The sequence below is a fragment of the Schistocerca americana genome, chromosome X, assembly GCF_021461395.2.
Source record: "Schistocerca americana isolate TAMUIC-IGC-003095 chromosome X, iqSchAmer2.1, whole genome shotgun sequence".
NCBI lineage: Eukaryota > Metazoa > Arthropoda > Insecta > Orthoptera > Acrididae > Schistocerca > Schistocerca americana.
In genome coordinates, this window is record NC_060130.1 from 102,654,783 (window position 1) to 102,669,170 (window position 14,388).

Genomic DNA, 14,388 nt, shown 5'->3' on the forward strand with positions numbered 1-14,388 from the left:
GACATTACAGTCTACCATCTCTACTATAGGCAGTTATGAGGTCAAGCTTAGCAATACACTTTTTTTTTATATAAGTTCTTATAATGCTCTCAAAGCTTTTAGTGTTTTGGACAACATGAACATACTATTCAGAAACATATGTATTTTGGTAGCCCTACATGCAAATTCATGCTTATTAAAAACTTAACAAAATGTAGCCCTTGAAGCAACAGTGAATGAACATATATATATATATATACACAATCATCAAAAAAGTTCTCTCACCTTCTGGTATCACTTCCTGCAGAAAAACTACATAAAATGGTGTGACTAAATCATTTATGCCCTGAACATAACCAGATGCTGGATGTCGAATTGCCCAGATAAACAATATTCTTTCAAACATTTCTTGAACAGTCTTTTGTTGAAACAAGGCAATCAGTGGGCTCATGCGAGGGATGTCTATATGAATCTAGAAAGATGATAAAATGTAGAAATACCACATCAAAAAGAATTGATTTTCATACATACCATTAAAATAAAACACATGTATTTATCTTTTTTGTTAGTCTGCTTGGTAAGTCACTATTACACAGTTTCCTTGGAGGCTGAATAATTGAAACAGCACTTTTCATTTTCCAAATACTGTAAATGCTGATTAAATGTGTTTAAATTACTTTTTTCTGTTTAACTGTAGTGGCAAATATCAGAACCCTAATGTGTATTTGTGAAAGGTGTAACACAACAGATTCGTTAACAGGTAGATTGGAAGAATTAACTTAAAAATATCAATACATTGTAAAAGAAGCCACGATATTTTCCTTTAAAAAGTAAAAAAATCATAAACCCAAAGTTTGGTTTGAACATCACAGTGCTTTAACAGGTCTGTTGGAGATTCTACACCTTTGTGTGTTACTGACTTTTGTTGGACCTCACTTAGCCATTTATATCAGACCCTACAGACTGGTATAGTACCTGAACCACAGAAAGACTTTCTTTTTACAACATACAAAAATCACGGTAAAAAGAAAAAAATATATAAAGTAGTTAGGCATTTAGCTGTTAAACTCACAAGATATGTATGCAGAAGATGAATTAATTATAAACAGGACATAAAACTTTTTCAGGCTTGAACGACACACAAAGAAATAACTTTTTACTTTATTTCATATATACATAAACTCAATATGGGGTATACAGGGGTTGTAAAAATTGTATTGCACTTTTAATAGGAGAAGGCCACTTTACGGTCTAAAAAGCAGCATAACTTCTCCTGCAGCTCAGTGTATATAAACACTGTATGACCAAAATGGTCTAATTTTCCCCACTTATTCTGGAGACATGGCAACAAGTTCTTACATGTTTTCCCAGAGCAGAAAGAAAACTGTTGTTTCATTTCATGCTCATCAAATTAACTTTGGGCATTACTAGCATTGTGCGTGAAGATATGAGCACAAAACCAAGTTAAAACCACATTATAAACATGCGAAACCTAAACGTACCTTCAATGTGGATTGCAGCTGAATGTAAGCAGTCTACATTGTGCATTTCCATGGTATCACACATACGTAAATATGTCTTGTGCTTCGGAGGGGTGGAGGTGGGGGGTAGGGGGGGTGGGGAAAAACCCATACTTGTCAAAAGCACAAAAGCAGTACAAGTTGCTTGTGGTAGGAAGCACATTTTTCAGCTCCTTACACCACTGAAGCCTTTTCTTTGTGTTCACTTGGTTTATAAGAGGTTTGGCAACATCAGTTCAATCAATGACACTTGGTGCCATTTTTACTACACTCTTTTCACTATCATTGTATTTTATAGATTCATGTAAAGCTCAGCAACCACTCTCATAACAGTTCTTTCCTTATTAAAGCTCAGAGTTTCATGCATTTTTTTTTTTTTTTTTTTTCAATTCTGAAGACAAATTTTTCTTCTAATACTATGTTTAGTACACTACGTTCCCATGAAATCTGTATACTGTTATAGTGGTATATATATTAGATATACACTATAGTTTTACAACTGCTGTCGGTGCCGGTTCAGTTCAGGCACCAATGACACTCTGCCTACATAGGAAGCTGTAAGCTCTGACAAGACTGTGGATCACCACAATACTCAATGATCACGCATGTTCTGATGGTTCAGATGCTTGCAAAGATGTTAGTGTATAACTGAAAGTGAATAGGCAATGCTAGTTTGTTACAGTTAAGCCAGAAACAACCTTATTTAAGGATTACATTCTTCAACAATCAAATTTTTACATGAAGAAAAATACCAAATCTTTATAGATTTTGGTATGATGAATTAAAAAATGACAATTTTTGTTTTTTAGCTCCCATTTTCATGACATATTATGTATGTTACATGCTTATTTCTGTTTTTTAGCTTTCATTTTCTTGTTATATCAAGAATACCACTGAATTCACATGTGAATGCTGTGTTTCACGCAGCTTTAAGAGACGCAAATGGTAATGTGAGGCAATGACCTTGACCACAACCTCAGATATATCGACTGGTGAACACGTGCTCCATCTGATATTACATCAGTGTTTTGTTTCTAGCTAACAGTCTGATGACACTCCTTGCCTTCCGGAATGCTCCAGCGTGTATTGTGACTTTTGCGTGAGTTTCTGAGTTACTGTGTGGAATAAAAATTGCTGTTATTCCCCACAGGTGTGTTAGTAACCCCAACAATTTTTGTTGCACATGTGGAGATGCAATTTTTGGACAAAGGACGATAACATTGTCAGAAGCAGGGAATGATGGCTCTGAGCACTATGGGACTTAACATCTGACGTCATCAGTCCCCTAGAACTTAGAACTACTTAAACTTAACTAACCTAAGGACGTCACACACATCCATGCCAGAGGCAGGATTCGAACCTGCGACCATAGCAGTCTCGCTGTTCCAGACTGAAACGCCTAGTACTGCTCAGCCACCACAGCCAGCTTAAGCAGTGAAAGAAGCTTATTTCCTATACTTTGGGTGCCATGTAGGAGACCAATCAAAAACATGGGCTCCTCATGTTTGTTATATGTCATGTTCATCAAGTCTAAGTGCAATGATGAAAGCAAAAAAGTTTTCATGAATTCTGCAGTGCCAGCCATTAGGCGCGAACCTACAAACCACGTAACTGGCTACTACTGCTCATTGCCTCCACTCAATATAGGATTTAACAAGAAAAAAAAGAAAAGAGTATAATGCAGTATCCTAATATACCAATTGCAATGCGACTAGTGCCTCATGGAGTGGGTCTTACGAGTTCTATACCCTGCAGCAGCCACAACAATAAACTTTTATAGTGACAGTGAAGAAATGAAGACCAGTCAGATACATGTCATTGTTCCACATCTAACAATTCCACCTTTAAACCAACATGAAATGCAAAAAAATCACATAAGCTGAATTCAATGATCTTGTAAGAGACTTGAACCTTCCAAAATATGAAGCCAAACTATTAGCTTCTTGCTTCAGAGAGTGGAATTTTGTGGAAGATACAGCTTGAGTATGTACAAGCGAGTGCTGAAAAGTATGAATTTATAATGTGAAAACTCTTAAAACTTTTTAAATAAAACAAATGTTATTAAGATTCTACATCTTTATTCTTCATGTCTACATATTTACTTCTCACGACAGTCACCCTGGCAATGGACACATTTCTCCTGACGAGACACCCATTTGTTGGTATTCTCACTGTAGAGGTCACTGTTTATGGAGCCACAGCCGTAGCCTCACCTTTGTTTGTACCACTTCACCACCATCAAAGTGAAGTCCTCAAAGGTGTTCTTTAAGTTCTGGAAACAGATGAAAATCGGTTGGGGTCAAATCAAGACTGTATGGAGAATTATCAACGACAGCGAACCTGAGGTGTTGAACTCCTGCAGATGTCACCGCACTTGGGTGTGGACGAACCCCTCGAGTTCGAAAGTCTATTACAGCATGTCATTTCCTGTATACCAACATAGTTATGTTACACACCGTCATGTTACATGCTATAATTCGGAGCCCTCTAGCAGCAGAGGGCTGCAAATACGCGAACACGAAGAAAAAGGTGTAGATTGTTAGTAATGTTTGTTCTACTTATAAAGCTTTAAGAGTTTTCACATAAAAAATTCAGATGCATTACTTTTCAGCACACACTCATACTACTTGCTGATGTCAAAAACCACTCGAAAGATTTTTTGACACAACCAATATAATGACATAGTGTACATATATTGAAGCTCTGATGCAAGAATTCAATATCTTATACAAACAAGGCTACAGAAGACTTTTCATAAGTGGTTCAAAAACTAGTTTGAAAGCCACACTGTTACATGATGGCAACATGCTTCCTTCCATTCCAGTGGAATATGCAGCCTTAGCAAAGGGAAGTTACATCATGCTGAGAGATATTTTACACAACACTAACTCTGATAAGCAACAGTGGCTCATATGTGCTGATTTAAAAGTCACTGGTATGCTTGTGGGCCTACACGGTGGGTACACTAAGTACTGTTGCTACATTTGTGAGTGGGACAATCATGCTAAGGACTTATGTTACAAACAGGACTGGCCACGACGAAAAGTCTTGATGTGCTAAACATGTGGAAATAGTTTCAGAAAGGTATGACATTGTTTCTGGTCAATAGGAGGGCTGAAAATTACATTGAACTTGTGACTGACCATGTAACAGAGTGGATTGAAAAGTTCTCAGAATCACCATGAGAGGTCAGCGCTAGCACAACGAGTTGTTCACGTGATATTCATTAGATTGTTGCCTGTAAACACATGCCACGTCAGTGCTCTCAGAAGAGAGCTGTGGTGGTGATGTGGCTCTGTTGTTGTTCCTCTGTAGTGATTTGCGAAGATGGGGAGAAAGAAAAGAAAAGAAAAAGGGGGGATGGGGGGGGGGGGGGGGGGGGAAATCGAGATTCGAGCAGCAATTAAGTACTTCGTAAAGAAAGGTATGAAAGGAAGAACATTCATGCCAATTTCCAGAATACACTGGGGGACTCTGTTCCTTCATATTCAACTGTTGCGAAGTAGACATCTCTTCCCAAAACCGAAAATTTTTCCTGGTGGACGAAGATTCACTTCAAACGAAGAACTGATAGCCAGAGTTGACAACTATTTAGCAGGCCTAGAGGAAACTTTCTTTCGAGATGGAATCAAGGCACTGGGACACCGTTGGACCAAGTGCATTAATCTACAAGGAGATTACATTGAAAAATAAAAAAAAAAGTTTCAGTGTTGTAAGTACTTTTTTTCTATTCCATTCCGACAACATTTCAAACCACCCTTGTATGTGCCTATGACCATGTTATGTGCCCATGAGAGACTGCACTGCAATGTATCACTCAAAATGCACTTCATTCACTCACATATCAACATTTTCCTTGAAGACTGAAGCGTGTTTAGTGATAAATATGGCAATAGATTTTACCAACATGTTTCTGTAATGGAATATCGATACCATGGAAGATTCAGTGCTTCAGTGTTGGCATATTTCTCTACATCTTCCCCGTAAGTGACAGGTAAGGAGAAGTGTGTGTTGTACACAAGGTAGCTGTTAATAGTGTATCTTTAACTGACTTAAACTGACTGTAGCTTTTCGTGTACTTAGTCTGAAGCACTTATTTTTCAACATGATTTGTGAATAGGGTAGACTTTAAAACTTTGCATTCCTCGTATGTTTCAGTGACATAGCCTTCCAAATATCTAAAACAAACTAGGGCCTATCTGACAAAAATAATGTGTTATATGGATTCAGCACCCCTTAAATTGTTTAAATCCATTTAGATATTTTCATCATTATTAAAATTTTTTAACAAAATTTGAAAAATATATGTATCAATATTTTGGTAAAAATATGAGCCTCAACACCCTGCATCTAAAAAGACTAGAATCATTCTAGAAAAAATGGACATATTTGTGATGAGTGCATCAAATTAACACCAAAACCACTGTCAAATAATCTGTAAGTAAATGTGTGTTGCCCACTGCTAGCTTGATTGACTATGTCGCATTATAATATGTAAAGAACATAAAAGTTTCAGTAACTTCCAAACCTGAGCTGATCTTGATTTTTAATTGTCATTTTCAACTTTAACAAACTCAAATCCATGTAAATCAACTATTTTGGCCTTTTGTCGAAAGCAAAAAGTTAAAATTTGTTGTCTTATATAATCACAGGATTCTTGTTTAAGTTTTTCACAAAATGGGAAACAAATATTTTGATAAAAGTTATATAAATGATGTCCTTAATTTATATAACTGCAATGATTATTAATATAATGAACTATTTTCAACTCATCTAACACAGAGCTCATTCAGATTTCAAAAAAGTCACATTAGTTTCGTGCTTGCTTTTGACTGTTCACGAACTTTTTATTTGGCATTGTATGTGTCCTGTTTGTAGGATGATGAGCTGGACAAATCTTAAGTAGCTAATAAGCCTGTTTCTCAAATGAGCCAAGGATTTCATAAAAGCTCTACACTTAACACAATGAGTTTACTCATTTCGTATTTGGTTCGACAACATAACTGGCAGCGCAATCTGGTCATTTTGTGTTCTACCATATGGTAACCTGATATAAGCTACAATGGAAAACCGTGTTAGTTGACTTACAAAGTTAATTCAATGTGCTCCGTGATTTTGTTAAGCTCTCACACATAGAGAAAGAATTCCAAATAACACATAATTCTTTAAATAGTCTTCATACGTGTGCTGCCGGATGACGTTGTGCAAATCCCACAATATTTCCTCGAAGCAACTGTCCAACATCATCAAGTGGTTGAACCTCACTGGTGGCTAGGTACGACTGACAAGATCCGCATGTCGACGCCGCTGTGTATAGAGCACGCACGTGAAGATTGCGCAGGCGCGGGAACCACGCGTGCGCAAAAAATTTGCAGATAGATGGCGCCAGACTCAAACGCCCTCTGCCGGGAAACGCAGAGCGGCCGTTCTGTGCATGCGCTGATGCTGTGTTTACTAACAGGCTACCAAAGTTATGACGGGTCTATTATCGAAAGCTCTTTGCTTTCTTGTCGTGATTTAACAGCAGCCAATGCAGGGTTATAGGCTGTACTCAATTGAAATCCCGCATCCCTGTTGATAAGGTTATCAGCTGTACGGATATGTATTGCTTCCTTAATGACGCAATCCCAGAAAGAGGATGCTGGGGATAAAACTTCCGTCTTTTCATAAATCATGTGATGTCCTGTGTTCACACAGTGTTCTGCAATTGCCGAATACTCCGGTTGGCGTAGGCGTGTATGATGCTGATGTTCATCGCAATGTTCTTGTACTGTGTGACATGCCTGACCTATACATGCCGCCCCACACTGACAAGAAATCTTGTACACACCACATTTCCTCTGACCGAGATCATCCTTAACTGAACCTAACAGGTTCCTTAGTTTTGCAGATGGTCGGAAAACACACTTGATGTCATATCTTTTGAGGACTCTTCCAATTCTTGAGGACATGGCACCAAAGTACGGCAAGAGGCCAAGGTGGTGGGTGTCTTCGTATCTTCATTCTGCTCCATAGATTGAACTTGCTTGGGCCTGAATGCATTACGCATCTGTCTCTCAGAATAACCGTTTTGATGGAAGACTGTTTCAAATGTTCCATCTCATTCGGCAGGCTTTCAGAGTCAGATACCACACGCGCTCTATGAACTAGCATATGTAATGCACTACCGCATTGTGCTGGATGATGGCAGCTTGTGGCCTGCAAATATAGATCTGTATGCGTTGGCTTGCAGTATACGCTGCGTCCCAAGGTTCTATCTGCTTTCCTTCGTACCAAAACATCAAGAAAAGGTAAAGTGCCATCGTTTTCCACTTCCATAGTGAAGTTAATATTCGGATGGAGCGAATTTAAATGTTGAAGAAACGTAGGTAGAGTATCCAGTCCGTGTGGCCACACCACAAACGTATCGTCAACATACCGCAGAAAACAAGAGGGTTTGAGAGTGGCTGACTGTAGTGCTTTATCTTCAAAGCCCTCCATAAAATAATTGGCCACCACAGGATAAGGGGGGCTGTATGTTGAAGTAAGCACATGTTTAAATAGTGCCACTATGTCCTCCTCAAACTTGTTATTCTGAGAGACAGATACGTAATGCATTCAGGCCCAAGCGAGTTCAATCTATGGAGCAGAATGAAGATACGAAGACACCCACCACCTTGGCCTTCTTGCCGTACTTTGGTGCCATGTCGTCAAGAATTGGAAGAGTCCTCAAAAGATATGACATCAAGTGTGTTTTCCAACCATCTGCAAAACTAAGGAACCTGTTAGGTTCGGTTAAGGATGATCTCGTTCTGAGGAAACGTTGTGTGTACAAGATTCCTTGTCAGTGTGGGGCGGCATATATAGGTCAGGCATGTCGCACAGTACAAGAACATTGCGATGAACATCAGCATCATACACGCCTACGCCAACCGGAGAAGTCGGCAATTTAAGAACACTGTCTGAACACAGGACATCACACGATTTATGAAAAGACGGAAGTTTTATCCCCAGCATCCTCTTTCTGGGATTGCGTCATTAAGGAAGCAATACATATCCATACAGCTGATAACCTTATCAACAGGGATGCGGGATTTCAATTGAGTACAGCCTATAACCCTGCATTGGCTGCTGTTAAATCACGACGAGAAAGCAAAGAGCTTTCGATAATAGACCCGTCATAACTTTGGTAGCATGTTAGCAAACACAGCATCAGCGCATGCACAGAACGGCCGCTCTGCGTTTCCCGGCAGAGGGCGTTTGAGTCTGGCGCCATCTATCTGCAAATTTTTGTGCACGCGTGGTTCCCGCGCCTGCGCAATCTTCACGTGCGTGCTCTATATACAGCGGCGTCGACATGCGGATCTTGTCAGTCGTACCTAGCCACCAGCGAGGTTCAACCACCTGATGATGTCGGACAGTTGCTCCGAGGAAATATTGTGGGATTTGCACGTCATCCGGAGGCACACCCGTGAAGACAATTTACAACATATCCGCCGGGAAAGCCTGAAGAGTCACAACACATAATTAATGTATAAAAATGATATGCTGCATTTCAAATTATACACACATATATAATTAAACCAAGTGCACCCTGTTTGTTGGTAAGTTAAGGTGACTGTTCAACAGTTTGAAACTAGTGCAACAATAGTAAAGAAAGCTTATTATCTGCCAGATTATTGTCTTGCTGTTTTGTTGGTGACAGCAGTCTCATTTCAAAACCACCAGACACTAAAGAAAATCCGCCCAAACAATTTTTGTAAATAATACAATAAATGGAATTTCACAAGATGAAATTACAAAACCAAGTATCAAAGTTCCTGTGCCAACAATCTTTCACACTGCATCAAGTTTGGAATGAACTGAGCAACACCAAACCATAACTTGTTCATATTCAAACAATGAGGTATAACTACCATATCACTGTAGCAATTAAATCTTTTTACTCAACTGTATTGTAACAGTTCCTCTATACCCGATCCTGATATTCTGAATGCCAAAATTTTATTCTTTAGCCTACTTTTTCTTTTAGGCACAAAAGATGCATTTTTTGGTGTTGAACTATGAGTGCCACTACAAGCCATTATTGTTTTCTTGTTTCCGTAAAGCATTCAAAAAATGGGTGAAGTCTGAAGAATGATTTTGAAAAAGCTGGTTGCTTTGATTTCAACATTACTGTCTTTAACTAATTCAGCCTTGTCATCAGAACCTTCCTCTCATTTGTTGACACTAACCTAGTTTAATTTATTTACAATTCCTACAACCACATGTATATAAGCCAATGACACTTTAATTTTAAAATAATCCAATTAATAATTACTTCTTTCTAATCCCTTACTTGCGGCTACTTTCTTGTAACATTTCTTACATGTTAGCAACCATATACATCTTTAATACATTCTAGTCGCTGCCCGTAGAAACAGAGGGTGCGTTGCGGAAGAATCTCCGAGTGCTGTTTTCCTGATTGTTTACTTCACTATGCATTATTTCCGAGCAGTGGTGTCCTGAAGTCAGTTGTTTGCTCTTTTAGTACTATTACAAAGTGCTACATGACTTGAGAAACATATTAAAGGCATAACCAGTTCCTGCACATTTACTGTTGCGGTGTGCTTCCTTAGTTGTCTTGATTGCGAAAGTTTGTTGTAAAATGGAGACAGTTTGACTGAGGGAGAAATTCAGAGGCTGCTCAAAGAATCTCGTTCTGAAATTGATGATGATGATTTTAAAATCTATAACAGTATTTCTGAAACATATAGCAATCTGCCTGAATCCTCCCTCTCATAAGCAGAAGCCACACAAAGAAGTCGATAAACTTTACAATGTCTGGGGGAATGCAGCAGTCACTGTGGCCCAAATGGAATGCTTTAAACAGTCATGTTAAACTCTCAGACTGTAATGCCACCAACACTTTTCGGTGCTACAAAGTTAAAAAGCAACTCTGCCACAGCTGTCACAAGCAGGCCACAGATCAAACCACCATTCCATCAGATGCAGCAATACTACCATCAGATTTCCACATTGGTGGCCAGGGTCCAAAACTCACCATATCAACAACGTGGGCACCGAATCTGTATAAATACCCATCGTGCACTAACTACGAGGAAAGATCCATGCCGGGCAACAAGGCAGAACGGGTTTGCAGGCAGCCACAATAAGAGCTGGATTCCACCACTGACGAGCCTGCTGTATGTTTCGAGTCCACTCCCTTGGACTTGGTGCTGATCAGTTGGTGGGACAGCTGGGGCTAACTGCACCTGGACTTCTGCCTAGGAGGGCAGCCACTTACTGGTGGCACCACTGGACAACATCTCGATGACAACCCACTGCCTCAACTTGACCCCGCAGCTGTAGAGCCCACCCAACCCTGGTGTCAGAAGAATTTCCAAGACGAACACTAGCAGCCAGACCCAGCATCACGTAGCAGCCACAGCGGTTAGCATCTGAGTTACAGTGGCACGGGTGGACAACTGTTTTGTTTTCTTCTCCCACTTTCACTTACAGACGATGGGATCTATGTCGGATGATCATTGTAAACTGAGAGTATTTATGAAGGTGGAGGAACCAACTGATTTGTCACAATTTCATGGTAACCCCAGGCAGTGATATTTCCAACCAGTAAGGTGCTCGCAGTGCAAGTTATTAGAGCACCATACGCTGAATCGGTATCAGTGGAGTGTTTCACGTGCCACCATTGTGGCCATACTGCTGGGCAGTGTAGCGAGTCAATTTGGCTCATGATCAGACATAATGTGTAAGCTAATATTCTATGACTGTGCTTGGGCATTGTCCCAGCGTTGTTTTCAAAAAATGGTTCAAATGGCTCTGAGCACTATGGGACTTAACATCTTAGGTCATCAGTCCCCTACAACTTAGAACTACTTAAACCTAACTAACCTAGGCACATCACACACATCCATGCCCGAGGCAGGATTCTAACCTGCGACCGTAGCAGTCACGCGGTTCCGGACTGAAGCGTCTAGAACCGCACGGCCACCGCGGCCAGCAGTGTTGTTTTGTTATACTTTTTTGTGTACTAGGGATTAAGCTTCCACAATGACAGAGTCCAGGATACAGAGTGCATCAAGGGAGGGGGTGTTGAGTCATTAATAAATTAGGCAACACAATTATCTGTGGACAAATCAGGTGCACAGTCAAATGTTTGCTATGAAAGAAGGTGGGGCATCACACTCTTTTACCAGTGGATCCAGCTGCCACTAGTTTGATTACTCCCTTTTCTGGCAAGACAACTGAGGACGTATTGCCATTTCTGGTTGATCTGAAGGCAGCAGCAAAGATTGGGTTTTGGACAGATGATGAGCTATTACGAATCATATGTTGCAATTGATGAGGAGGCAAAAGAATTCATGTGTTGAAATGAATAATTGAAAACTGCACTGATGTTTGAACAGTCTGGACAAAGGCTCAAGCAATGCTGCAGGGAACAGACTAGCATGAGGCTTTTTGGGGCAGCTGAGTAGAATGTCACAGAAGCACAGTGAGTCAGTGGTAACTTTCAGTGACAGGATAAGAAAAGTGAAGCAAATAAGATTATTCTCCAGAAAGCGGAGCATAGGCTCCAAGTGCTTTACTAAAGATGCCTGCTGCATGATGTGTCTAGGAGGGTTCAGGCAAGTACCGTAAAAGACTTAAATGCTGGAGTGTTATTGAGCAACAGTTATATCTACTGACAAATTATTACAGATGTGGGTGTGCAGGGAACCTATAGTGGCAATGCCATCAGTCACTATGTGACCAGCAACGAGATTGCAGAAGTAAGGTGCAGAATCGGCAGGGGCGAAATGTTCAGGCGTTAAATACAAACGGGAACACCAAGTCTGAGAGATGACGTTCCCATCAAATTTCATTGCTGAAGAAACATATGCAAGGTGGAGAACAACATAGGGGTAAGAAGCATGCATTTTTATTGGACACAAGTGTGCATGTGTCAGTGGTGCACTTGGACCTCATAGGTAGGAAAAGGTTAAATGCACTGCACTATACTTTATGAGGTGGGGGATAATGACGTGAACTCATTGGGCTTAGCAATATTACATTTTCAGGTTGGGGCAGAACAATCTCAGGAGTGCGTGGTAGTCATACCTCATGTACGTGAACATTACTGCACAATACTGGGGCTAGATTTTCTGTTCAAGCATCAAGCCATAACTGACCTTTGGTGACATATGGTAGAACTGAAGGAGACAATGCTCCAACTGGGGGAAACAGCCACCAGTGAAATACTGCCACAAATCACACTACTGGCCATTAAAATTGCTACATCACGAAGATGACGTGCTACAGACGCGAAATTTAACAGACAGGAAGAAGCTGCTGTGATATTTAAATGATTAGCTTTTCAGAGCATTCTCAAAAGGTTGGCACCGGTGGCGACACCTACAATGTGCTGACATGAGGAAAGTTTCCAACCGATTTCTCATACACATAACAGCAGTTGACCGGCGTTGCCTGGCGAAACGTTGTCATGCCTCCTGTAAGGAGGAGAAATGCGTACCATCACGTTTCTGACTTTGATAAAGGTCAGATTGTAGCCTATCGCGATTGCGGTTTATCGTATTGGGACATTGCTGCTTGCGTTGGTCGAGATCCAATGACTGTTAGCAGAATATGGAATTGGTGGGTTCAGGAGGGTAATACGGAACGCTGTGCTGGATCCCAATGGCCTTGTATCACTAGCAGTCGAGATGACATGCATCTTATCCGCATGGCTGTAACGGATCGCGCAGCCACGTCTCAATCCCTGAGTCAACAGATGGAGACGTTTGCAAGACAACAACCATCTGCACAAACAGTTCGATGCTGCTTGCAGCAGCATGGAGACCATGGATGCAGTTACCCTTGACATTGTATCACAGACAGGAGCGCCTGCGATGGTGTACTCAACGACAAACCTGGGTGCACGAATGGCAAACCGTCATTTTTTCAGATGAATCCAGGTTCTAGAATGAGATTTTCACTCGGCAGCGGAGTGTGCGCTGATATGAAACTTCCTGGAAGTTTAAAACTGTGTGCCGGACCGAGACTTGAACTCGGGACCTTTGACTTTCGTGGGTAAGTGCTCTACCAACTGAGCTACCCAAGCACGACTCACGCCCCGTCCTCACAGCTGTACTTCCGCCAGTACCTCGTCTCCCACCTTCCAAACTTTACAGAAGCTCTCCTGCGAACCTTGCCGAACTAGCACTCCTGAAAGAAAGGATATTGCGGAGACATGGCTTAGCCACAGCCTAGGGGATGTTTCCAGAGTGAGATTTTCACTCCGCAGCAGAGTGTGCACTGATATGAAACTTCCTGGCAGATTAAAACTGTGTGCTGCAGAGTGAAAATTTCATTCCATGCAGTCATCATTTACCTCAAACAATGGAAATTTCTGGGGTGGAATAACAATAATACGAAGAGGATAGATTGCTACTCATCATATAGAAGAGGCACTGAATCACATACAGGCACAATGAAAATGGCTGCTACAATATTAAGGCATTGCAGCCTGGCAGCACCAACTACGAAGGGAAATCCATGTCAGATGATGGGGTGACAATTCTTATAAGTTGCCACTACAAGACTTAGGCTCCACTAGTGATAGGGCTATTGCATGTTCTAAGTCCACTTCCATCGACTCATCACCTCTGGGCTACCTTTAGCCACAGCCGGATTTCTGTCTTGGAGGGCAACTGTTCATGATCGGGGCAGTGCAGCTACCCAACCACATATATTTGTGCACGCAAACAGATACTGTACACCTCCACTCATAAGAGCAGACACCATCATGGAGAGCCTGGCTGTCTTCCTCTGCAAGAATCATGATGGGTTTCAGCATCTGCACAGGTGTGGACTCGTGACGGGACAGTGCACATTCTACTATGGATGCCAAACGTCAGCATTCTGTCTTGAC

At 41.0% G+C, this 14,388-nt stretch overlaps 1 protein-coding gene across 2 annotated transcripts in view; it reads right to left on the minus strand.

Moving 5' to 3' along the window:
• Positions 1 to 14,388, minus strand: part of LOC124555625 (TBC1 domain family member 22B) — a 143,260-nt gene that overhangs the window by 25,675 nt on the left and 103,197 nt on the right. For both annotated transcript variants that reach the window (XM_047129597.1, XM_047129596.1), the window contains exon 8: positions 265 to 451. In XM_047129597.1, the coding sequence (XP_046985553.1) occupies positions 265 to 451 (187 nt within the window). The remainder of the gene's footprint in view (positions 1 to 264; positions 452 to 14,388) is intronic.